General features: G+C 50.1%; 1 protein-coding gene across 1 annotated transcript; it reads right to left on the reverse strand.

Annotated features, from left to right (window-relative positions):
• Positions 1-372: 372 nt before the first annotated feature.
• LOC144142940 (uncharacterized) lies at positions 373-16,817 on the reverse strand. The gene is made up of 4 exons (XM_077674771.1): positions 16,745-16,817; positions 14,442-14,647; positions 12,057-12,275; positions 373-594 (listed from the first exon to the last, which is right to left on the reverse strand). Exons 1-4 carry the CDS (start codon positions 16,815-16,817, stop codon positions 373-375), a joined length of 720 nt encoding a protein of 239 aa, XP_077530897.1.
• Between the last annotated feature and the right edge of the window lie 9,243 nt (positions 16,818-26,060).

A 26,060-nucleotide genomic window follows, 5' to 3' on the forward strand; every position in this document is an offset into this window, starting at 1 on the left:
GAGAACCAAGGAGGCAGGGCGAGATAAAAAAATTATCAGTGGCTTAGCTCGGCTATGCCAGCATATACGTAGCGTGAGCTAAGGGTTCAGCTGGTCATTCTTAGGTTTCCTGGTTGTCTAGGACTACCTGATTATCATGCTCACTGCTGCTAAAACGATTTCCAATCCAATCCAATTTAATCCAATTCAAGCCAATTCAATCCAATCCAGTCGCGGCGGCGGCAGCTCCGGCGCGCCAGCTGTGCGCCGTGAGACGTTACTGCTCCTCGCGCATGCGCAGCACGGCTCTCCAGGGGCCACGCGAAACTGCTCTAGCTCGGCCGGTGTAGCTCACGCTACAAAAGGCGCGTTTCATCTCTCGGATGTGTCTTCTCACCTTCCACGAAGCAGCGTGGCTGCCGGAAGCGTTGGCAGTAAAGGCGCGAACTCTATAGCCAGTCGCCAGGCCAGGTAGTTGTATATGGCGGCGGGCTCTGTGGTGCCCAGCTGGGGCCCCATGTCCTCCAGGTAACCGGGCGCCGTGAGAACGAGGCTCACCGTCTGTGGCGCCGCCAGGTCTTCCAGGAGAGTCGAAAAGACGTCGCGCCAGCGCCACTGGGAGTCGTAGAGGAGCCGCTGGTTTTAATAGTTACAGTATTTCCATGCGAAACATTAAATGGCCAATTGCGCGAAAAAGTCGGCGTTAGCATTAAAAGGGCCCTGCAACACTTTTTAAAAACTGTTTTATTCCAGGATTCACGAAGACTTCACTTAGGTCATATCCGTTACGGAAATGACGCCGGTACAACGAAGCAAGCGGCCTGTAAAGGGTACACCCCTGCACACAGGGTCTTCTTGCGGGAAGCAACCTTTAGTACTAAAAAGTACGTTATACTTAAGGTTGTTCGTTTTCGGGTTTTATAATTTAACACGAAAGTGTTTTATGCCGGGATACACCAAGATATCACTGACGTCATATCCGTCACGGAAATGACGCCTGTACACATTTGCCGTAGCGATCCACCAGCAGGACGTCGCTCACCAAGCACACCTACAAGACAGCCACCGACTCGTAAATCTTGCTCAGCTGCAGATTTCGCTGTACGTTTCACTTTCGTGATTTACAGATTCCTATGAGAGAGGAATGAACCACAGTTTTTTTTTCAACTTTTTTTCTAAATAATTAATGCTTTCAGAACGTAATCAACCAACACATCCAGTACTTAGATTAGGGGGTCGCAAAGTACGTCAGCCAAAAATTACTGCTCTGTGCCCACCAGATAACTTAGAAACTTGCCCAAAACACTTTGCTCTCTTTCCGTGCCTTGGCGTTCTTCTACCGCTGAAATTACGTCATTGCGGCGGTGTAGCGGCTATTGACCGGCTTTCCTTCAGTTGCTGCAACAACCGCGTTCGATAGCCACTTTAAAAAATGTGGTTTATCCCTCTTTCATAGGAATCGGCAAAACACGAAAGTGAAAGGGGCCTTCACAGGAGCAGTTTAATGTTAAAGGGAAGCTGAAGCGCTTTCCAAGAAATTTGAGTTAGATTAACAGTTATATAGTTTCTTGCGCGCTGATTCCGAATATCACATTGAAATTTATGGTACATGAGTCCAAGTGGCATTTATCTTGCAAAAAGCGCGGCCCCGTTTGAAAGACGCGCGCTTTTCGTCTTTTGACGCCCCTGATTGGTTGCGCCCGTCATGACGTCAAAGGAGGACACCCTTCGGCCGCGCGGGTTGTCGGAAGCATTGCGAACGATCACACGGTTGCCTTTGCGGCAATTTAGCTTGCAGTTTAATTTTCGCACATGACTGGAAGTTTGTTTTATATATTTCCCGTGCTGTTGGTTTAATTATCTTGGAGCTTAAATTTGCTTTACACAACAGAGAACCCCAAAGAAGTGACTGTGACGTCGACTAGTGGGTTCCATCAAAATATTTTTAAATTAGGCAACCAGCATAGGGGGATTTTATACCTTATGTTAATATTAGGTACTGCCTTAACTGTTTCTTATTATACACAAAACCATTTATGCCGGAGATTAATTGGGCGTTTTATAAACAATCTACCAGCGAAAAGCACGTACGTGCACTGCGCGAAAAAATAGCGTTCATGCGCTGTAAACGTATATGCGAGACACATCTTGCCGGTACACGCATAAACCAACAAGCAGACTCTGCTTCCGCATTTCCTTTGTTCGTTGTCGCCCACCCCAGCCCCGTTACTCATCCCCGTACACAGACTCACACGCGCGCGCCATTTCGGCAGCGGCGCTACGGCGCCTCCGCGATTGCTAGCTGCACTTCGATGAGTGGCGTCTTACTGCTTCACATGCATTTATTCTGAAAACACTGCAGCATACTAGTGCCTGCTCAGCATTATTGGCTGTAGTAGGGCTTGATTTTCGCTTGTGCGTTGCGCATTCTGCTACAATATTACGGCCACCTCGTTATAATTAACAGACCAGTCGGACAAGGCAGTTACGTTGTAGTTACGTTACTTTAGGTAACAATCACCAAACGTTTGTGATAATGAATCGTTGGCCTGTTTCAGCATTTCTAGATTTAAGCATTTACCGCGCTAGTTGGACAGAGGCCGTATATTATTTACTCTTCGCTCCTAATTTTTTAATATCATCATTATATATATCCCCGACTATCACTGGAGCACACTTGAGGTTCAGTGACAACAAGTGCTTGCCAGGTTATAATATGCAGCCACACGGAATCTTGGGCAAAAAATTAGGCCCCCGCAGTCAACACAAATCATGGCATGGTGGTGGTTAGGAGTGGTGTTTTTTTTTAATTCCAGACAAACATCACCTTATCGTGACATGTATACTTGCAAAATAAGTAACCTGGTTGTCTTGGTTCTTTTACTTTGTAGGAATACTGTTTACCTCTTAGCCGGGAGAGAACTTCTATCAGGATTGGCCCCTTTGTTTTAGTTTCGCCAAAAATTTTTTTTTTTGACACTGTCCTGAGCCCATAGGGAAAGAAAACCGACGTGTTTAACGAAACAAGTATTTCCTGAACAAATGTGACTTGGTTTCTGGAATGGAATGAAACAACCCCGGCCAAAGTAAAGCAGTATTCCCCATCCTTCCTAAATCTAGAATCTAATGTGAACATTCACGTCCATCGCATCAAAAAAAAAAAACCGCATTGGAGCGGTTTACAAAGTATTTAACGTAGTGTAGTATATTCTCTGTCATCAAGCACAGCCACCTCGGCTGTCGCTTCCGTATGTTATCAAGCATCACGGCGTGGCATTATTCTGCTTAGGAATACGGCATGATAACGTATGCCTCGTTTGGCGTTCGTGCATACTTTTTGAACACGAAAATTGTACAAATGAGTGCTATCAACCCCAACAACGACAAGTATCATTCACAAGGAAACACGGCGAAATGAGCATGGCCGAGGCGGCCGATCCGGCCGGAAGTCCAGGTATGACGTTTTTCAGCCGGTTTTCGCCCGCGCTCTTCGGTCTTCCGGCATCGCGCGGCGAGATGGGGGCGGGGCATCGGGCCATTTTTGTTTGCTCATTGCGCCGCTTCTATTGCATGTATTGCGAAAATATTTCGTACACGGGAACTATTCAATGTGTACTTGCTGCTAGTCAACTTTTCTTTTAATTCTAAAACCGCTTCACCTTCCCTTTAAAGCAATTTCCTTTTTGTGCGAAGGGTTCGCGAGCCTGACCCCGCCAGACGAAGTGACACCGACACGCAAGAAACAAACAAACAGGGGAGGGTGCCTCAATTCACGCGCGTCCCCCGTACACGAGGGCGCCGGCATCGAGGCGCCAACTGTCGGCGCTCATTAGCGTCATGATGCGCTACTTCGCTTCGCCTCTTCTAGACAGCGCGCACCATCAGAATGAGTCGTAGGGAAAGACATAGGGCGCGTTCGTAGCATATGCTCACGTCTCGGTTCGTAGCGCAGTGGGAAGAGCGCCGCGTACCTCCCGCTGCGGCCAGGTGGTCGTGGGATCGAAACCGGCCGCCGCCGCGTCAATGGCACTTTGTCTGGCGACGTCACTTCCGTGACGGACATCACGTCACCAAAATATTTGTGTAGCCGGGCATAAAACCCTTTCGTGTTAAAAATGCGCTCCAATCCGCCCTGTGAAGGTGGTTGGAAAGAGAGGCAGCTATACTCGGGAACAAGTTAAGAACGGCACCAGCTCATGTACGGTATCACTCCGCCTAAGCGACGGACCCGGATGTCAACGGGCGCGCGCGTTTTGAAAGGAGACTGCCACGAATGCGTGATAGCGTCTGCCTTTTCTCACGTAGTTTGTTTGCCGTCGCTGTAGTAGTTTATAAGCATATTAGGTACAAAAAGATACAAAAACGGCTCGTTCCATGTTCAAAATATTCCCAGTAACGCGCCACTTGTGCTGCGCGGAGTGACATCCGGCTGTGGTGATGAGGCACAGCGGCAACTTCGGTGCCGTTCTTAAGTTGTAACCGAGTATAGTAAACGACACCCACAACGATTACCCATACGACCTCACTTGAATTCACACGTAGCTCTACAAAGAGTTTCATGAAACTAGAGAGAAGTGAATTGCACTTATCCACACCCTGTATTACTTCAAAGAGATATTCTTTGCTAAGGTTAAATCAATGCATGATTCATGAATGGTGGTTGGTTGAGTTGTATTGGTAAAGCACATGAGTGGAAAGTCATTTTTTTATAAAATGAACGGAAGCTCTAACTCGGTGCTAGACGATTTCACTTCTCCGTCTCGGCCGCCGATATCGTCACCTCCGTCGACGGCGGCAGAGACGGAGGAGAATTGATATGCCGCGCGTTGGTGTGAGCTTCCGTTAATTATTACCAACTCCTAGCGCATACGTAAGGCGCGCACACGACCGCTACACGTGCCGTGGGTGGAGCGCTTAGCGGCGCTAGAGGTCGCGTGATGCTATCACGTGGCATTCAATGAGAACGCAAGGGGAAAACCCGCAGATGTGCTCGGTGAGAGCACCTCCTGTCTCCCCCATTTCCGCGTGGGCTCGTAGCTCAATCGGTAAGACAACGGGCTCTCGCTTCTTTCTCTATTCGTTCCAGGTTAGATTCCTGGCGGTGCCTGTAACTTATACCCCTGCTACACTAGGGTCCAAATGTCATTTGAACCAAATGTCATTTGACTCAAATGGATTGCTTCGAATGTCATTCAGAATCCGCCGTGCTACACTACAATTTCGATGGCATTTAAAAGCTTTCACAACTGTTCTCTGTGCTGTAGTGGCGCTGTTGTTGCTCCGTTCCGTTTTCGTACACGAATACAACAATCAAACTTAGGAGCAGTCTAAGGCAGTAAAATGATATCGAATTAGAAGATACACCAGTTTTGACTCTAACGCGGTGGCTGTTTGCGTTGATGTTTTTTTTTGCAACTGACCCACTGGTTTTGAGAGTATGAAAATTAAATATGTTGATTTTGTATTTTAACTCAATAAATAGTGACCAAAGTTCCACAAACAACAATATTTTGTTTGTTTTACTTGCGGAAGTATTATATTTTTTATTGCCGATCGAAGACGCTGCGTCCGAGAGTGCTGGAAATGGCATTTGAAATATTAAATGTCTCTCTCGGTGCTCATTTGGCTCGAATATCATTTGAGCCAAATGGCATTTGAAAACCTAGTGTAGCAGAACAACTTGGCATTTGAGTCAAATGACATTTGGTTCAAATGACATTTGGACCCTACTGTAGCAGGGGTATTATTTTGTTTGTTTGCGGGATTTTTATGAGGACACCAACGGTCGCGACATAACCCTTGAGGGGTAGAGGTAAAAACTTCGCTTTAAAAGCTTCGCTTAAAAAAGATTACACTATCTTCCCGTGGGTTCCGTGTAGGTTCCATTGTGTTGCCGTTATGTTGTTTCATTTATCGGAACACGAATGGGAACGTAGTGTGAACCCCCATGTAGAGACAGAGAAATGTAGAGACAGCGAAGAGACCGACACCGGCGTTACCTGATCGAACACCTCCTGGTTCTCGCCTTTCTTTATTGCGTGCTCACCCTCCTACCCCGCTGCCCGCCCTCTTCGTCCTCTTCTCTGGTTCAGCTGCAAGGCGCGTGGTGCTTCCCGCCACAGCTTTCCCACGGGAAATTCAACATCATCCTCTAAAGTTTTCAGTTCGTCTTTTCCGTTGACGTTCAGTTTCGCGTGCCTTCGTTGTATCAGTAGCTTCTTGACATAGTTTGAATGAGTCAAGGACATAAGGCGCGTTCGTAGCACTTGCTCCTGTCTCGGTTTTGTAGCGCAGTGGGAAGAGCGCACGTACCTCCCGTTGCGGCCAGAGAGTCGTGGGATCGAAACCGGGCGCCGCTAACTATTATTTCTTTTTATAGTGTAGGGGAAGAGGTGCGGATGGACGGACGACGGACGACAGAGCCGAAAGCAAGAGATGCTTCGCATCTAAAAAACGCCACAAAAGCAAAGCAGAAACTGAAGGCGGATCTACTGCGACGAGGAAATCACGCAGTGCCTCTACGTGCTGTTGGTAACTATAGCTTTGACAATGCTTCCAGACGCAAAGGAAAATAGTGAAAGCGTTTACCGGAAGTGTCAAAGTGCCTTTAACGTACGCGTCTGTAACAGCGCACTGGCTCGTCGGCCACGTGTCTTTGGAGCGTTCTGCAGCATGAGGCGTTCCATAGCCTGCGCTTTAACTTGGCAGAACCCAAGGGGGCTGCCCACGCTAGTAAATCGAAGATGATGAAATAAGGGAGGGGAAGAACGCAGCCAAGCTATCGACTAGACAGGCAGCGAAATGCACCACCTTCCTCGACTTTCCCAGTACATGGAGGCAAGGACGAGCTACGGCGCAACGTCTAGGAGACAGATCGAAGCCTTTCGAAAGCGTAAGGCGGAAGCGTATCGCGAATAAAATCGTCTCAAGCGGTAAAAGGACGAAGACATTCGAGAACGCCGAGCGGAATCAGAGCGTCTCAGACGTACAATTGGACGTTGATGATTTCCCATTTAGAAGTGCATTAGGTTCCCTGACGCCAGTGGTCGTCGTCGACTGCTTGCTTCTTTCGGTCGGTCGCCAGGGTAAGATGGCTGTGTTTGAAGCTCATGTACTCGTTCGTTTGACCTTTGACACAGAGAAAAAAAAACATATATATGCTTAGAGGCTGCACACCCCAATGGAGATTCTCCGCCGACTGGCTCCAGCCAAGATCTTTTGCTCGCGGCAGTTATGTATGCGCATGCGATGTCTGCACGTGCGGCATTTTGTAGCGCAAGCTACGCTACGCTACCTCGGGCAGTCTTCGCGGGGTGACCAGTTTTGCCCTTGGGCGCTGTAGGTCAAACCACACCCCCTTCCGCAAGCGCCCGGCTCAGAGCAGCGGTCTGATAACGGGGAGAGATAGGCGGCAGGGGAGTGATAGGCGAGGAGGGAAAGGAGACGCGCGCGGGACCCGTGAGCGGGACGTGGCGGAGGAAGGCGAGGAGGCCGCCGCCGCAGGGATAAGCGCGCGCTGCGAAGGAAGGCCACGAGGCCACGTGCGGCGCAGAACCGTGTGAAATAGAGGAAGCCGAACATCCAGCTGTGGTCTCTAGTACAGCGGCGAGGCTTGAACAACGCCGTGAGGCGAAAAAGAGGAAAAAGCTGCTATTGTGCGCAAATTCGCTACCTTCAAGTCTTACGCCTTAGTGTGAGCTTCCTTCATTTTTTGTCTCTTTTTCAGCACGTAAAATTGGAAATCGTTACAAGGGGCGCTGGCCGCAGTGTGCGGTCCCTTCGGGGCATGTCGTGGTGAATCCATTTATGTGAATTGCCTTCTTTTTATGGACCACCAGCGCGTTCAAAGATGCACGCTTCCCCACCTCAAGGCGCCCCAAATAGGAGTATGTATAAGAATACAACTCTGTAAACATGTGCATTTTACGAATTGCACTTGAAAGATTTAATGTATTGGACCAATGCGGGCGCTCGTGAGTAGGCTGTCTTTAGGTTGCCAGTTTCCCCTAAGGTTGCGCCCGGAAGGTCTTACGCAAAATGGGAATGTGTGAAATATCTACTTCCTGCCCGCATGTACTGCACCGGGTGGGGGTCGGCCAAAGGTCAGTGTTCACGCCAACAACTACTTCCAAGTTCCGATGTAATCTGGTACAATTGGAGTCGACGCAATTCAACAAAACGTCATCTGTGCGCGCTTGAGTGCATATACACTACACAGCGTCGACTAGGACCATGTATAGAAAAGCGCAGATGTGTAAACTAATAAAAAAACTGTGGTCGATTCCTCTGCCATAGGAATCAGTAAAGCACGAAAGTGAAATGTGCGGTGAAATCTGCAGCTGAGCATGATTTGCAGGTCGGTAGCTGTTTTGTGGGTGTGCTTGGCGAGTGACGTCCTGCTGGCGCCTGCTGGCCGGTCGCTTCGGCAAAGGTGTACTGGCGTCATTTTCGTGACGGATATGACGTCAGGGAAATCTTGCTCTATCCCGGCATAAAACACTTTCGCGTTAAAATATAAAACCCGAAAACGAACAACCCTAAGTATAACCAGAGTCCTTCAATGCTTTACTGGTCACGAAACTGCTCCGTAACTCAATGGGAGAGCTTCATATGCTGCGTTTGGCCGCCGCTCCGTGGCGCCACCCTCTCACTGAGGTCACTCCTCGGGCGGCGTTGCGCTGGCTCGAACGGCGGAGCCGCGGCGAGTTGTGTTTGTTTTGTGCGGGAAAAAAATGTAACGTGCATATCGCGCTCTTGTGATGCGACTTAAGTAGTGCAACGATGATGCCGAACATGTGTTGCATTCCGTGATGTCTTTCCTTGTACAACAATACCACAGAAAATGTTTCCTTGTTCTGTTGACCGAGCGACGGGCAGCTGTGTGATTAATGGAGGGGCGCCATTCCAAGGCAAGCAACGGGAGATTTCAGCTTCGATTATAAGTGTGCCGCAGTGTGTGGAAATGCACTGTGTGTGAGAATGGAAAAAGCAATGTACCCTTTTGAGAGCATCGTGGACCTAGAATTGTAAAAGGCTATCTTACAGCCGGATTTTCGCCATATCAGTCAGTTTGTAGCGGTGCTTCATTACCTGTTTGCAAACTTGTATTACGTTGCGCTCAGGCTCGCGTGTAAAAAAGCTTTGGGAGGTCCTTGTGCTTTTACTTTTCATATTTCCTCGAATTATCCCTGAAGGTTCGTTTTGTTTGTTTTGTAACCGCGCGTGGCCGATTCCGGTTTCTTATCTGGCGTTTCAACCGGAGCGCCCGTTTGCTCTTTTTGTCATACGTCCCGTCGGGCAATATTGTTTGATATGGAAAGGGTGCCACCTTGTCGCTAACTTGATTTTTTGTTTCTTCGACACTGTTCTCGATCCTGTTTCCATGGGTCTGAAATTAATAACGTTCCAAGAGTAATGCATGCATAGCAAACGCCACGCAACTCACTTTATCGACGTTAATCGGTTCAAGTCACACTGCGGACTGCTTCTTCGCCGTTTGTGTTTCATTCTAGTCTCTTGTAGTGCAGGAGATCCCTAGGTCACTGCGTTCAGAAAAGCTTTGCGTCGTTCTTTGCTACGTGGCAATATTCTGTTTCCTCCGTGTGCTGCACATCGCAGCGCAAAAAAATTTATTTTTGTGCGCTGGACCACGCTCTTTTGTCTCCCTTCGTAACATTGAAATTTTTTGTTGCGTGTAATAACATCAGTTTCATTGTTCTTTTTTCGCTTCCTGTTTTTGCAAGGATTGCAAAGCGTGGAAGCAGAAAGACACATGGTGCAACATATATCTCTCCGTGTTTTGATCCTTCGCGTTTCTGCAGCGTTTTTAGATATTCTCAAGTATGTACCCATTCATAGAAACGACAGCACTATTGGGCTATCTGGATTCATTAAGCGAAGTCTGAACGACGCGTACTTGGTTTCTTTCAGTTTTTTTATTGTATTATCGATAGGCCCGCAGCAGTCCGTGACTACACAGCTACAGTAGGTGTGGTATTTACAACTTTGCTTTAAGAAAAGAAGATTTAAAAATCCGTAAACACGACGGCGCAGCGCTTGTGCCAGAGCACACAGAAGCCGTTGCCGTTCGCGGCCGAAGCCTACGGTAACTTTCTTCGAAAAATAAAACCCCATTGAAGGCAGGTGATAACCACAATAACTGGACTATTCATGGCTAACTACCACGAAAAAAAAAACACACTTAATCAGCGCGCAGACACCAAAAGCAGCGAGCGTTTGCACGCCAAGAGCTGGCCAATACGCCGCACGCGCGGCGGCTGGATGACCTTCGTGCGGCGGTGGCGCCTGTAGTGGCGCGCGTGGTCCCTATATGAAGCGAGCGCCGAAGTTTCGTGACCAGTAAAGCATTGAAGGACTCTGGTATAACGTACTCTTTCGTACTAAAGGTTGCTTCCCTGCAAGAAGGCCCTATCCGCAGAAGTGCACCCTTTACAGGCCGTTTGCTTCGTTGTACTGACGTCACTTCCATGACGGATATGACGTCAGTGAAATCTTGGTGTATCCAGGAATATGTCAAAAAAGCCAATCCACTCTGTGAAGGTGGAATGCTAGCGAAGTTCTCGTTGAGGTGCCGAGCTGCTCGTTATTTTCCTTCCTGTTCCTTATTCATGCTACGCCTATTGCGTCTTGCGAGATAGGCTGCTGGCTGTGCACGTGATCGTGGCGTTGCCTCGAAGCTTTTCCTCCCGCTGCAGTGCCGTATGGGCATAGGCGTGCGCAGAGTTCTCGATTAGGGGGGGCAAAGCCTTAGCGACGCGCCCCCCCCCCCCCCCCCCCCCCCCCCCTACATCAACTCCCGACCTCTTCCCACTGAAGGCCTAGCGGTCCGAACGCAGTGCAAAGAGGGATGTTCATAAAATTTTTATTTCAATGCGATGGAATTGCAACACACAAAATATTTCTGAGCAGAAAGTTTTACTTTCATGTGTTACATCGGAAAGGTATGGGGCAAATTTGGCGCCCCCCTTCAGATGATTAGGGGGGGAGGCCGCCCCCCCTACCCCCCCAGTGCGCACGCCTATGCGTATGGGGGCAAATCGTACTGGGTGCCGGAAAACGTCCGGTGGGGCCGATTTCTCACGCGGCCTCGGGTGATTGGCTGCCCGGACCGTTTTTCGTGACGTTTTCGCGCGCGCAGCCAATCGCGTGCGAGAGCGTGAACCGGAAGTCTTCCGGCGCCCAGACGGATTTGCCCCCCGTTTCCCTCTCTCCCCTACCCGGTCACCGCTGCAGCGCCACCGCCACACTAACTCCCTCTTACGACAGTGTAGCAGAAGGTAAAGGTGTGTCGTGCGGGGGAAAACCAATGTATAGCCCGGGTCCCTTTTGCGATGAAAAAATTGTATGGAGCGCAGGCGTTCCCCAGAGAACTCCTGTTGCAGCCAGCGCCACCTATAAGTTTTTAAATCCCACTAAACAGTCGTTTGATGGGTTGTGTAAAACTTTATATATAAATAAATAAAGAAAAGACTATTTTTGGCGGTAAATAAGGATTAGTTAACCAAAAAAACTTCTGAAACCAACTGGTATGCGGCGGCCGCCAGAGGTGCTGCTTGCAACAGGAATTCTTTGACTAATTTTCATCGCGAAAGGGATCCCCCTAATCGGCGCCGAACGACACACCTCTCTCTTCTAGTACACTGTACCCTTACTCCTTGTCCACAGCAGTCATTAGAGAGTTTTAGCAGTCCGTCCGTTCCGTCGTGTACGTAGTAACCGTGTTGACCGGGACTTGTCTGGGCACTTGAACATTCGTCGCGGTAGGGGGATTAGTTCCGCGGGCCGGCCCTCGCCATGCCCATGCATTCGCTACAGTGGGGTGCGCTTTTTTAGTGACGCCTTTATTTAGTAAAGCCTTTATTTAGTGACGCTAGGGTGCGCCTAGCTCTTTGCCCTTCCTTTCCGCGCGCGCATGCGCAGTCGGGTCCCGGTAATCACGGTAACTACGTACACAACGGAACAGACGGGCTTCACCCAGGATACCCCTCACCCCTGCCCCTTTGAGAACACACGCGGGGTTGAATAAGGGGTTAAAGGTACGCTGTAATCCACGCCACCTTTGCGTGTTGGGGCAGGCCGAAGGTGCGCGTGGTGCGGTATCGCGGCACGTAGGGGGCCACGGAGGGGGCCGCCCTGGCCGCGGTGTTGCTGACGGCTCGGTCCAGCTCGGTCAAGGCGTGCACGACGCGGCTGTCGGGCGCCCTCTGGGTGAGCGCCTGGATACCCGACGTCGTCTCGTTCCAGTTCCAGCTGGGTCTCGTGGACGGGGGATCCATCTGCGGGAACATATCATCATCGTCGTCGTCGTCATTATGTCCACTGCACGACGAAGGCCTCTCTCAAAGATCGCGGTTGACTGAGGGCAGGTTTTAACGCGGCTAAGCCACACCTGGGCTTTGAAGCGCGCCGTGGCTCCGGATTAATTTCAACCACCTGGAAATCTTTAACGTGCGCCGAAAAAGAGGCTTCGGACGTGGAGACCCCCTCCTTTTCGGGCATATATTTGCACTCCAGGCGCCCGCGGACTGCCCTGAACGCAGTTCAGTACTTTCACAGCAGCAGCTCTCAGTACAGTAAAAGCTCGTTCATTCGAAGTCGGTTAACTCGAACTTACGGTTAATTCGAACTGACGCCCTAGTCCCGGCACCGTCCTGCATATTTCAGTTGGGTAAAATTACCAATAATTCGAACGCGTCGGTATCCAAACGGTTCATTCGCACTGGAATCTCCTGGTTTCCATCGCTCCTCGCAGAAGAAGTCGGTCCAGAGTGATTACAATGTGTTGCAAATTCAATTTATTTCAAATTTACCATAGACTCAAAACAACAAAACAAAAAAACAACGTAGCGCGCGTGCTACGCTGCTGTAACAGCTTATTTCACTTCCGCAGCGGACGATTGCTATAAGTAAGTTTTATAGTAAGTTTTGATTGCCTCGACCTTGCAATGTAAATAAACGTGTTTGCGAGCATAAACGGCGTCATTATTTACTAACTCACCTGCCACAAACGTGTAGTGGCGCCTAGTTCGCGATAACGAGTCCAGGGGTGGCCTTTTTGTGTTCTGCCCACGCAGTGTGGCGCGATGTCCATTAATTCGAACTCGGTCTATTCGAACAATTTTATGGCCCCCTTCGAGTTAGAATTGACAAACCTTTACTGCATATACAGACGATACTAAGGAACACTTTTGTTTTTTTGGCAAGAGAAGTGTCACGTGGGCAAGAAGGGTCCGCGGATGTTTCCCACTTCCACGACAACGACTGGCTTCGTTTACACGCCTCCTCGGCTACCTCGCTCCGCGCGGAATTATGCCTCCACCACTGAGCAACCAAGCGCACGAGACGGTCATGACTCATCATCTCTCGTCTTCAGAAAAAATGGAGCCGCCGTCCTCCACGCGCGTAAACAGCTATGAGCCTCCCCGTCCAGGTATAAAGATGTAAAAATGTACCATACTTCCCTCAGAAAGTTGAGAGTGGCGCGAAAGTTGAGAGTGCGTCCAATCGATCCTCAAACTTCGAAAACCCAAAGCGCGAACGCAGAGCGACCCCAGCGAAGATTTTTCACGCACTAAGAAAACGCATCCACGAACAATCTAAATGTATACCGATACGTGGTTTGTGAGATAAAGGCATATTATTGTACTCCTTTTTCACGGTCGACGCGTGTATTTTCTTATTTATATCGTGATTTTCAAGTAACCGTTTTCACACAAACAATGGAAGCCCGGTTTTACGCATGCTCCGTATGTCCAGAGATCTTATCAGAGCTTTTCGGTGTATACCAACCAGTGTACAAAGAAATGCGTTAGTTTTTGTAGCGCAAGCTACACTGGCCGAGGTTGAACAGTTTCTCGTGGACCCGGAAGGGCCGTGCTGCGCAAGCGCAAGGAGCATTGGCTTGGCTTGGATTGGACTAAATTGGATTGTATTGGATTAAATTGAATTGTATTCCAATCCAACTAGAGTACGGGTGTGTAGAGAATTGTGTCTGCACATTCGCCGGTCTGCGCATTCCAGAAGAGTGACGTCATAGCCGCGGCAGACGCACTGGCGCGGGCGCGTGCCCAGCTGTGCGCCTCCGTTGCGCAGTAGCCTGACGCTGCGCCGGAGCCGCTTGGTAGCCGTTTCGCGTGGCTCCTGGAGAGCCGTGCTGCGCATGTGCGAGGAGCAGTGACTGGACTGGACTGGACTGGACTGGACTGGACTGGACTGGATTGGATTGGATTGGATTGGATTGGATTGGATTGGACTGGATTGAACTGGACTGGACTGAACTGGATTGGACTGTATTGGATTGGATTGGATTGCTGAACCTTAGCTCACGCTCCTGGCATAGCCGAGCTAAGCCACTGCTAATTTTTTGACAGGACGTCATCGGTCCCACCAAGAAAGCCTTCGCTTTAATTTGTTTGTGGGCGGTGGCCTGAAGCGGTGCTCACGTAGATGGCCACGGAGGAACGGTTTCCGGGTGCGGCGGCCAGGCGCAGCGAGACGAGGGGTCCCAGCCCGAGGTGGCGCAGCAGGTGGCCGGCCAGCTGCTCTGGAGGCAGGGGCGGCTCCCGGTCCAGGGACAGCGGGAAATTCGAAACGCCCAGCCGCTGCGCCATGGCCCACCACGAGTCGCGGCCCTGCTGCAGCAGGACGTCTGCGACCGCAGAAAGGGGGAAAGAGAGCGACGTTCGCGCGGTAAACTGTCTCGCGCTTTCTTTCCATTTCACGCACGCAAATTTCATTCAAGTGACCGGGACGGGTGCTGCCTTTGACGAGGAAACGGTTGAAAACATTGTCAGTGATGCAATGCCCCAACAATGAACCCGCCCTCTGGACATGCTCAAACATGCGAGCCAACCTCAGGTCTTCCCTGCAACCATTTCCTGCCACGGAGCATCCTTCTAGCTGGGAGCTCGACCATGAAGACAAAAATCAAGTTTGTTTTATTCGAAAGATTTCGTGTTTTATAGTGCCCCCAGTGCTTGTCCGGATGCAAATCATGTTTTATTCACTGAGAAATTAATCAATTTAAGTTAAAATTATGATTTTCCCGCTAAATCGTGTGTTTTCGTGGTCTGCAATTACATCACAGGAACCGATCGACCGCTCTGCAACCGATTTCGAAGACTTGTTTACCGTTAGTGAACCTAGATGACGCCACCATACCGTGACAGGCCGTTTTCTGCCTCTTATTTGTTTTTGACCGTATTTGAACCTGGCTCGTTCTTGGTCTGGGAGAAAATAATCGTTTCGTGAAACATAGCGCTCGCTCGACAAATATGGCCACGTAAGACACCGTTGCTTGCGTCAGTCGGCCAGTGTCGTCTGAGACTACCCCAAAGCCCCGCAGTCCTGTGCAGCTAAGCCAAGCATAGTGCGCGCAGTACCAACAGCAGTACTCATCGGTACTTATGTGTTTGTGTGTCTTTCGTAACTTCCACTGTTTGTCCCACCATTCTTACTGCTTTAAAAAGAATGCGCCCTAAATTTAAGCGCAAATAGCTCGTTCGGCAAGTGTATAAGGTCTGCCAAATTTGCATTTGCTTTTACCGGCGTCCGCCAATCGCATGGCTGGCTGGTATGACATCATAGGTTCTGTTGCGGGAAATGAGCGAGTGGGTGGCATGGCCATTCCCTTTTTCCTAATTATATAGCTTATTTGAGCGAATTTTATGTTAAAGGTGGTGTCAGTATGATTCTAGCGAGACAATCTTTTGAAAGAACCAAACTTGTGTTTGGTCACTTGAGGATCACTTTGGTAAATCCCATAAAAAACACGCTGCAGTACTCCCTTTAACCCCACCACGAAGGCGAGCTGTCCTTTGTACACAGGCTCCAAATATTTCTCTCTCTCCAATGCGTACAAACAGGAAACTGCAGCCGTGTGGCTGATAGAAACGGCGACATTGGGATGCCGACCAGAGCGAGAATATATCACAGGCCGGGGAGTTTTCTCCTTTTTTCCGCAACGCGGAGGGGGCTATTAACGGCCTGGTGCCACAAAAAAGCAGGCATGGATGCCTGCTCCCAAGCGCGCGCTCGGGCTGGTAGGGCGTTTTTTAAGCAATAAACGTTTGTAGTCGAGTGGTCCCGTTGAAAGGGAAGTATTGAGCTCATCACTCAAACTCCGCGCGCACTCAAAACACAAAAGAAACGGCAAAACTGTGCCTACAGATTCAGGCATAGAAGAGGTTCGTACACAGCCATGACGACGACGGAAATGGCAGAATCTAGCCGCGAAGTTGACCAGTGACAGCCTATCGGGCAGCCATGGCCTATGTGACGTCCCTTAGGCCATGCCAGGGGTTGCATAATGAGGACAACTGAAGAGAGAGCGGTTGGTTTTTCCGCGTCTTTCACAGCGATTTGCGCGCTCACCGCTTCACGTGCACTTGTAATATTTGGCTCGGGTATTCCTGGCAGTGTAGTCTAAACGTCGCGCAGATTTACTTGCACTGCTGAAAGAGTGTTGCAGGGTCCCTTTAAGCTAAAAACATCTCCAAAGTTCGTCCAGTTATCTAGGCAAGCAGTGTAAGATAATAATGCAATGCAGACGGGTTGCAGCTGCTTAACACGGGCGTCCATCCGCCTACTCCGCATGTTACTCTTAGAATGGCGGACCTAGAGAACCCTTCATCATCCTTGACGGACGTTTTTTTTTCTCCTAGTTACTTAGGATGATGCGCTTAAAAATGATTCGCGATTTTTCTGAGACTACATTTGGCCCCACCGTCACATCGTGCGTACCTACCTCTCTTAAGGCATCCCTGGTATAGGGCAGCCGCCTTTTCGGCCACGGTCTGCCGACTCCGGGGAACAGCCATCGAAGACAGCAACACTGCGTAGGTTAAAGAGATAGAACAGAGTTTCCGGCGTATATGCTTGCGCCGCTGGTAATGACGTCGAAAAACGGAATGTTTCTGCTGACTAGTACAGGTAACGGCCTCCCCGCCCCCCTCCCCCCGCACTATTCTCCAACTTCATTTCTCCTGCCCCTCTCCCTTCTCTCATCCTTTTCCTATCTGCCACTCTCCTCCTCTTCCTCCCTCTCTCTGACCATACTTCTCTCCCCCCCTGCCCGGCTGGTTGAGGTGTCGGCGTAACGCCAGACAGTTATCGGCCCCTATCTCCCCTTCCCTCATCCCCAACAATCACTTCCTCCTCCTCCTCCTCCTCCTCCTCCTCCTCCTCCTCCTCCTCCTCTCCCCCCTGATGCCTCTCCCCTCTTCCATTCTTCTCCAATGTAACCTCGCCTCTCCTCCTCATTCTGTACTCTCCTCCACCGCCTCTACTTACCGCTACTCATCACTTCTTTCATATTTTTCTTACGCTTCTTCTCTTCTGCAACACTACCTCGTTTCGTCTCCCCTAACCCTTTATAGATCTGACCCATGGTGTGACACTCTGACCCGTGACCCATGGGTGAGTGATTTGACCCCACGGGTCAAATTAGTGGCTCACCTGTGGTCCCATAGTGATCTGAATGTCGCGGGTCGCCGTTCGGTGACCCACTAGCGAGCAGACCCACCAGAAACATTTCCAGGTGGATTGGGTAACAGACCGACGAGCAAAATGTTCGCATTCATTAAGACCAAGAACGAGACTATCGTATTTACAATGATTCCACGCTTCGAAATTGAGAACAAAGCGTTTGCGCGCAGAGACCATTTTGACACCGGAACTTGAACTACGGTCCTCGCATTGAGTCAGTGAGCCAACGAGTGTTTAAGTTCGTCAAGAGATACAGTCAGCCGACAAGAAAAAAAAATATTGAAGCCGTTCCAATCAATGTGAAAGCTGTCGGAAGTGCAGAGCAGGGATTCGCCATAAGGGGTTGCAGCGTCGTTATCCGCTCACTGCATGCTCCCACCCCATGCATTTCAGATTTCCCGCCTTCGCAGTGCTCGCGCGCCACCCTGCCTGAAACCGCGCCCGCGGGAGTTATGTTCTTTTTGTGCTTGCTTTAATTTCGTATGCTGGAGCCTTTCTGCGTCAATTCGGACGCGCCATTTTTTTCTTGCGCGGCTGGAGCTCTAGAGTGCACCAAGCACGTACGCTCCATCTGCCCGGTTTATGTGCAAAAAGTGAGAAGAAAACAAGCTAGTGAACTGTGAACCGCATATGAACAGCGAGCCTTTGCATTAACATGCAGAGAAAGAGAACTGCGTGAACAGGGAGCACCGCTGAACTGCTCTTTCCCCTACCTTTTTACCTCTCTCCCCCCAGGGCATCTGGCCTCATTACCTCAATAAACCTCAATACTTCTCTCTCTCTCTCTCTCTCTCTCTCTCTCTCTCTCTCTCTCTCTCTCTCTCTCTCTCTCTCTCTCTCTCTCTCTCTCTCTCTCTCTCTCTCTCTCTCTCTCTCTCTTCTGCGGCATTTTGAACGTGCCATTTTTTCTTGCACGGCCGCTTTTTTCGCTTACTATCATGAATACCAACACAACGAGCGTTCCTAACTAAATAAACGCGGGGGCTGCTGGTTATATACACAGATTTTGCCTGAACTGTACCTGAAGTTTTCTTTGCGCTAAAAAACGGGGAGATGTATGACAAGCGCCAGCGGTTCACGAGGTTTGAACGGTTATGGCTATTTAAACAGCGTGGTTTTTCGAGGTCCAACTCCATCAGTTCGCTTCGAGTTCGCTTCACGCTTCGGGAGTTCGCTTTGTGCGAGTGCGCGTGCGGGTGTGTTTACCTTGTGTGTGGTAAAACTCTTGGCCCCTCGGGCCTCCACCCGGCTATGGTCCTATTTCTAGGGACCATAACCCGGCCCTCCCCGGCCCCTGGATTATCTTCGTCACTTGGATATTCGTGGCGCGAGTGTGTTCTTGTGTTGTGCGTGTGTGTTGAAGAGTGGTAATAATAATAAAAAAGAGTGTGTTATATCCGGGTGAAGTGCTCGCTTGAGCTATAATTATGCATTATACTTGCGCGGTCGTTCCCTCACGGCCATGTGTGCTCGCTCGCGAACTCCGCGGCCTCGCGGGGGTTGTTGCTGCCTTGGCTAGCTCCCCAAGGCTCCTTACGAGTGCCGCGAGTGTGTTTTTCTTTTTTTTTCGTGTTTACTATCCTGCTCTGCTCTGCCCATGGATTATTTTCGCCTCTTGGATTACTCCCAACCCTGAGGATCTATTCCCGCCTTCACTCAGCCCCTTCTCTGGTGAGTGATTGCCACCGGATCGCTCCCTACTTTCTCGCCCCTCCTCCCCCTCCCTGCCCCATTGTTTACACAAACCGGAGGCTCCAAACGCAGGGCCAACACGGTTCTCTCCTACCACGCTGCCTTCGCCACATGGGCGCAAACTCTATCCTTTAAAATGGGTCCACTCGACTCGGAGGAAGAGTCACCTCCCCCCGATGGCTCTCCAAGCTCGACCTTATCATCCACCTCATCCGGAAGGAGCAAGAATGGAAGTCTCTCGCCCTCGATAGAACACCTCGAGACAAAACGCCCCCCGAAACTAGAATAGCCAATACGAAGCCGGAGCTGCGACAGCTTTCTTCACAAGTTCGCGGCTACTAGGCGGGCCTGGAAATGTAACCAGAAAAAAAAAAAAAAAAAAAAAACCAGGCGACGTTTTGAAGGCGCCTTTCACCCCAATGAATGCAGGAAAAAGCAGGACAGCAGCGCCCACCACGTCTATCCCGTCTAGCTACTAAAACCAGGCTAGCTCGCACAGCAGCTCGCCGCCGCCGCCGCCCGAAGGGCACGCAACGAGCAGCCTTCATCACAGGAGACTCTCCTACTTTTAAGGCCTCTACCATTGCACAGGACCCCAGGACGATGAACCATGAGCCCACACACACGCGGGAAAAACCCACGCAGGATGCAGAACGGCTTAGAAAGGCTCGCAATCAGGACTATGAAGGTCTCTCCGAACCCACTGAACCCGGCGAAAAAAAATCCCCAACAAGCAACCCCCCAAGCTAATAGTAACACTGAGAACTACAACATCCCATGGTTCGACGAGACGACTACCCAAAAGGTGGTGGTCCCTGCTGGTTCACTTCAGAAGAGGCGGACAGTCAACACCTCTGACCCATCTCTAACGCCACAAAGCTGCCCCCAGACAAGCCCGGAAGGACAACAAAAACAAGCAGTTGCTCAACCAACCTGAACTCCTTCCCACCTCTTCCACCTTGAACAAGGCTTGTTCCACGAACAGTCCAAGCCCGCCCACCCACTGCAAGTCGCCAAAGTCCTACAAGCGACACCTTACATACGGTCTTATTCAAACCAGCAGACCCCAAGTCCATCTTTCGCACGGTGAGCGCCTACTCGGTGGGCACCGCTACGGAACACCTGTGCGACATCAAGGACGTCAGGGTCAACAAAGCCAGAAATAGTGTGGCCATCGACACCACGAGCAGCAAAACAAAAATCGCCCTCCTAGAGATGACCTCCCTTTGTGGCATAACTGTGGCCGCTCAACTTGCTTCTAAGGAGCCAAACAAAATCACTGGCGTCGCCAGAGGCATTGATATTCCAGGCACTGCCGCCGAATTAGTCCCCCATATCAGGTCCTCGAAGGAGATCGTTGAGGTCAACAGGAGCGGGAACTCCCTCTTCCTTACCTTTGTCGGGAGCACACTTCCTGAGCACATTTACCTTGCCAATGTTCGCTCTCCTGTCCACCCCACAACTCCTCGGCCTCCACAATGTTACAAGTGTGGCAGATTCAACCACATCCGCGTAACCTGTCTCCACGCCACCCGCTGCGAACGATGCGCAGGCGATCACGATGAAGCCGACTGCAACTAAACCCAACTCAAATGTGCCAACTGTTAACAGGATCGATGTTCTCCTCCCCCCAATGCCCTCACTGGCAGGAGAAGAAAAGAGTTATCATGGAGGCTGCGGCAGAAAAAGATCCTCAAGAAACAAGCCCGTTTCGAATTATCAGCAACCAAGGGAGACAGCAGACGAGCAGCAAACGACGGGCGCACCTACGCCCTAACTATAGCCAAGCCTGCCCAGTCTGTCTCAATCCAGCAGGCTTCCACCATCATCACTGAGGTAGTCCCTGTTGACCCAGCCATTACGAGCATGTTGAGCACCGCTATCGAAACCCTGGCATCTGCCATAGAGATCTTCAAACAACATGTTCGGGCTGCATTGGTTGCGCCGGGAACCTACCGGTAAAATAGGTACAAGTAACTGCCCTGCCCGGCGCTCGGCCCTTGTGTGGGACTACAACGCTTGGGAAGTTCACCCGGCTTGCACGGGAAATCGGCCCTATGGGAAGGGGCGGCTGCAAAAACGCAGGAACTTTTTTTTGTGATCCTCCTATCGTCCTGTTCGTGCGCCGTTCGTAACTCACCTTGGACGTCACTCTCATGAAACAGAAGAATTGACCGACAATCCAAGTGCCGCTACGCAGCATCGCCGGCACGCAGCAGGCTAACCGGCGAACTCCACAAGACCGTACTCAAGCGCTGCACGCACCGCTCAGGCGTCGCTCGTCCTGCCGCCGCAGCTCGGCGTCCAGGCTCTGAGCTCCGTGTCCGCACGCGTAGCGGTACGGGTCCCGGCAGGGGTCCCTGTCCCACGCTATGGACCTGTTGAGCCGCCGACCTGCATTACATATAGGTGGTATTCACTGGCAAGGCGCGCATGCAGACAACCGTGTGGGTGCGCCGACACTCGTTACGTCGGGCTCCGCGGGATGGCGGTACTTGTACGTGCTAAGCACATGACTGTGTTTACTCTACATCACCGAACGCAAAGTATTGCCTCGAGTGCGATTAATAACATCTCTGTTGACACCACCGTTGAGAATCAGGTTGAAACGGAGCAGAGCACGCACGCCGGTGTTTTTTTGCTTCGGCGTGCGGGCGCAGTAGCCCAAGCCGCGCCATGTACGTGGCGCATCAGCCATGTCTGTGGCCGTTTCCAGTGTTGCCAAGCGATGAAATTGACAGCTAAACTTTTGATCGAATACCACTTATAGGGTCGTTCATTTTCGGGTAAAACCAGATTTTACCTGATTCTTGCACCCCCAACACGGTTTAGGAGATTCGGGCTAAACCCGATTGCTCTCCGAATGGACCTTTTCAAATGAGCGATCTGCACAATTGCGGTCTGACGTTCCGCCGTTCGCAACCAGTACTTGCTGGAAGCAAGTGCACAAACACACTTTCCGAACTCATGGGGTATTGGAATGACTCTACCACCCACAACCTCGGGCTTTCAAATGCTACCCTAACATTGTTGTGCCTAGCTAATGAAAACTGAGTTGTCGAGAGAACCTTCTCCCAGTTGAGATACGTTCAGCGATCTGACACGCCTCGAATGAAGAACTACCAGTTGCGCTAGCAGACCACAATAATGTATGTCAACAAGGATGAGGGAACAATCGATGACCAGCTTTTTGCGAGTAAAATGTTTCATTTGCAAGAAGTTATCAATGCTCTTCCCTGTCAGGATTTATTCTTTCAAACAAAATGACAAATTTCGGAGAGCATTTTAAAGAGAACCCTGAAGTCCCCCTGATTACCAGCTTGAAATAAACACCAATTTTAACACGTTAGAGTTAAAAAGGTCGTGATACCCTCTAAAACCAACTTAGTGTATTGAAATGAACTTAATACATCTATCGATTTAACCAGAAAAAACCCGAATTTCAGAATGTTTTCACTAAAACACCCGATTTCTCCCCAAGTATCAGTTCGAAAAATAGCACCCGATTTTTACCCCTGATTTTGAAAAAAATATAAAACCCGAAAACGAACAACCGTAATGATATACAGTCAAACCCGGTTATAGCGAACTGTAATAGGCGCCGCGATTAGTTCGATATATCCAATAGTTCGATATAGCGAAACCCGCCGATAACGAGTTTTTTGTTACGAGATCGCAATACGCGGGACACCCCCCGCCTCACCCATCCCCGCGTGCGGAAACCAACACAATTAAGTATGTCGTTACCGTACACAAAACAATCCATTTATTGCAAGCAATAAGGCTACTTTCCACCTCAACTGCCTATACTTCGCAAGAAGAGGTGATTCTTGTTTTCACTTTCATTTTGGCGGCGTCAACTAGCACAGCATTCAAGTCCCTGTCCTTAAATATCGAAGCAATAATGGCGGAGCATACCAACTGGCGAAAGCGCTTCATTAAAAGCGGCGGACGGCTTTCATCTGCGACATTCTGCCTCTGTGGTGCTTTCAGCAGCGCCAGCTGCCACGACATCGGCGACGGTCTCCGCGTCAGAGGGGCTCACAGTGATGGCAACCATGGTCGTCGACGACACTCAGGAAATCCCCGAAGGAATTCTATGGTCCCGTTTTGTTGTGCGCAGTTGCAGTCATGAACCATTTTCAGCTAGCCCGGCTTTCCACTCTCCTTCAGTTACGGAAGGTGTCGGGCGTCACTGTGAGACTCAACGTCTCAACCACGGCCAATCCACACCTCAATCGCCGCTCCGAGACCATGCATTTCGGCGGCCATTCTAGGCGCGCAGAGTTCGATATATCGGATGTGAACTTCGTTATAAGGAATATGTTTCCCGTGTATTTTCGTAATTGATTTATTTTTGTTCGATATATAGCATAATTCGCTCTACCCGGGTTCGTTATAACCGGGTGTGTCTGTATAGGCTGTGTTGCAGCCCCTGCTGGCCCCGACTGCGTCCTTACCTTCCTGCTGGCACACTGCGGAGGCGCAGAAGCGCAGCATGGTCGGCCTGGTCGGCCTGTGGGGGACATTGGCCAAGGCAGCCGGGGACGGTGCCATCAAGGCAGGATTGGGGTGTCCTGAGAAGAGGGAGAGAGAAATAAACTTTATTGCGATACGTAGTTAGGAGGGGGCAGTGACGGGTAGTTGCAGCTTGCCGGTGACCAAGGCAGCCCGTTCCGTCAGACTTTTCTGCATCTGCGGGTCGGAGCTACCCATCGCCTTCTCTCAAAGGAACCACGTTCTTGTGACACGTAGTGCTTGAATGTGAGGGTATCCATCCAAATCTACACGAGGGAAATGTTCGGCTTCCAGAATCCCTAGAATTTAAGGATGGCACAGAGGAAGTTAACTTCAAGGCTGTCGAGACGGCGAAAATAAGATTATAATGCTGGTGGACGAAAAGCAGAGGGGGAATATTGCCTAGGACAGTTACCACTTGTAACAGGAAAAAAAAAGTATTTTGTGCCTAATCTAAGCTTTTTGTGCCTGCCCTAAGCAGCGCTAGTATTGAACCAACAGTATAAAACATAGGTATATTAGTCCTTTTTGGTAAGATGACACATCATCACCCCGCTACAAAGGGGAAACCAATAGCAATCATCAAGCATCAGCATCAGACAGACAGGCAGCGTTGATAACATGAAGTACGGAACTCATACCAGTGCGCGAAAGGTGCACCCGGGACAAACGCTGGTTCGGTTGTCTCAGGTCTTTGCTCCCCTTTCGCGCTGGCATGGGTTGCGTAGCTGAGTAGCAACTTGCCCAACAACATATTCTTCTGCAACTTGAACTATACACATTAACACGAAATTGTTTTTTTCCCGGATACACCATGGTTTGACTGACGTCATATCCGTCACGGAAATAACGCCAGTGCGACAAAGCAAGCGGCCTGAAAAGGGTGCACCCCTGCACACAGGGTCTTCTTGCGGAAAAGCAACCTTTATGTCTAGAGAACGTTATACTTAGGGTTGTTCGTTTTCGGGTTTTATATTTCAACACGAAAGTGTTTTATGCCAGTATACACCAAGATTTCACTGACGTCATATCCGCCACCGAAATGACGCCAGTACTCCTTTGCCGAAGCGACCCGCCAGCAGGACGTCGCTCGCCAAGCACACCCGCAAATCATGCTCAGCTGCAGATTTCGCTGCACGTTTCACTTTCGTGTTTTACCTATTCCTATGACTGAGGAATCAAGTACAGTTTTTTTTCCGCGCTCAGGTTGACCAAGTGGAAACAGCGGCGTTGTTCGGACACGTTCGCATAAGTGAGCGTAACATACCGTATGGCAGAACAGCGTAGTTATTCAACGTTACCACGGTCTCCACAGCTCGCTCTGGCTGTTCGCGTTCTCCTCGTTACCATAGCGACGACACTGGTTAACAACGCGATAAAGCTGCGACAGTCACGATTGGGCGAGAGTGTATCACAGTTATATTGTGAATACGTAGCCGTACGTAATACCGGTGGGGGGCTTCAAGAGAGGGGGGGGTGCAAGGATGAAAGGAATTTCTGTATCCAAACGTGTATAGTCAGCACCAGATTACTACTACTGCTACAGTCGAACCTCGTTATAGCGTAGTAGTATCAGGACAGAAAATTAGCTCGTTATATCCGATATTCGTTATAACAGTAGAGTTTAAAATCGGTTGTAAAAAATCGACAATCTGGCTGGCACAAAAATACTTGATATAAAAATGCATTTTGTAGGCTTCCAGCCACCTATGAACAGGGTACACCTTACCTCTCTCCTTGCAGTGGCGGTCCCAAGGGGGGGGGGCGAAGGGGGCGATCGCCCCCCCCCCCCCCCCCCAAAGAGGTCCTCAGCTTCATATTTTTTGTTTTTTTTTCGAAACATTCCACTTGCGCGAGGTTAAATCCCACTTGTGCGAGGTCGCAAACGTGTTGCGACCGTCAGAAATACGGGCTCGAGTCAGCCGTTGCACCGCCTACGGGGAGTCAAAAACCACTGTGTCTGATTTGTGCGCAAGCGGGTTACACCACATACGCGCACACGCCGGCATTGTTGTCACCTCCTCCGCAGAATTGGCGCAAGGAGAGAAGCGGTTCTTATTCGACCCCCCCCCCCCACAAAAAAAATCAAATGCCCCCCCCCCCCCCCAAAAAAAAAAATTCGCCCCTCCCCCCCCCCCTAAAACCAATCTCTGGGACCGCTACTGTCTCCTTGTTGCATTTTAAGCTGAATGAGCCGGAACATGAGTACGTGAAATTACAACAAAGCAATTGGTTCACTTGACAAAACGGGCCTTCGTCTTTATTTATTTCATGAAGGATGAGATCTTCATCTGGTGGCTACTCACAGCACTGAGCAGGATGGAGTTTTCCGGAGTGTCCACGAACGAAAGGGCCCTTATACTTCT

Source organism: Haemaphysalis longicornis, unplaced genomic scaffold (assembly GCF_048455015.1).
Source record: "Haemaphysalis longicornis isolate Haplotype H1 unplaced genomic scaffold, Haemaphysalis longicornis Haplotype H1 scaffold_6, whole genome shotgun sequence".
Classification (NCBI taxonomy): domain Eukaryota; kingdom Metazoa; phylum Arthropoda; class Arachnida; order Ixodida; family Ixodidae; genus Haemaphysalis; species Haemaphysalis longicornis.

Coding starts and splice junctions, on each gene's coding strand:
- LOC144142940 (XM_077674771.1), bottom strand. CDS start 16,817: ATGGCTGTTCCCCGGAGTCGGCAGACCGTGGCCGAAAAGGCGGCTGCC. Junction 12,276..14,441: donor GTTCCTCCGTGGCCATCTAC/GTGAGCACCGCT, acceptor ATGTTCCCGCAG/ATGGATCCCCCGTCCACGAG. Junction 595..12,056: donor GCCTGCCCCAACACGCAAAG/GTGGCGTGGATT, acceptor TACGACTCCCAG/TGGCGCTGGCGCGACGTCTT.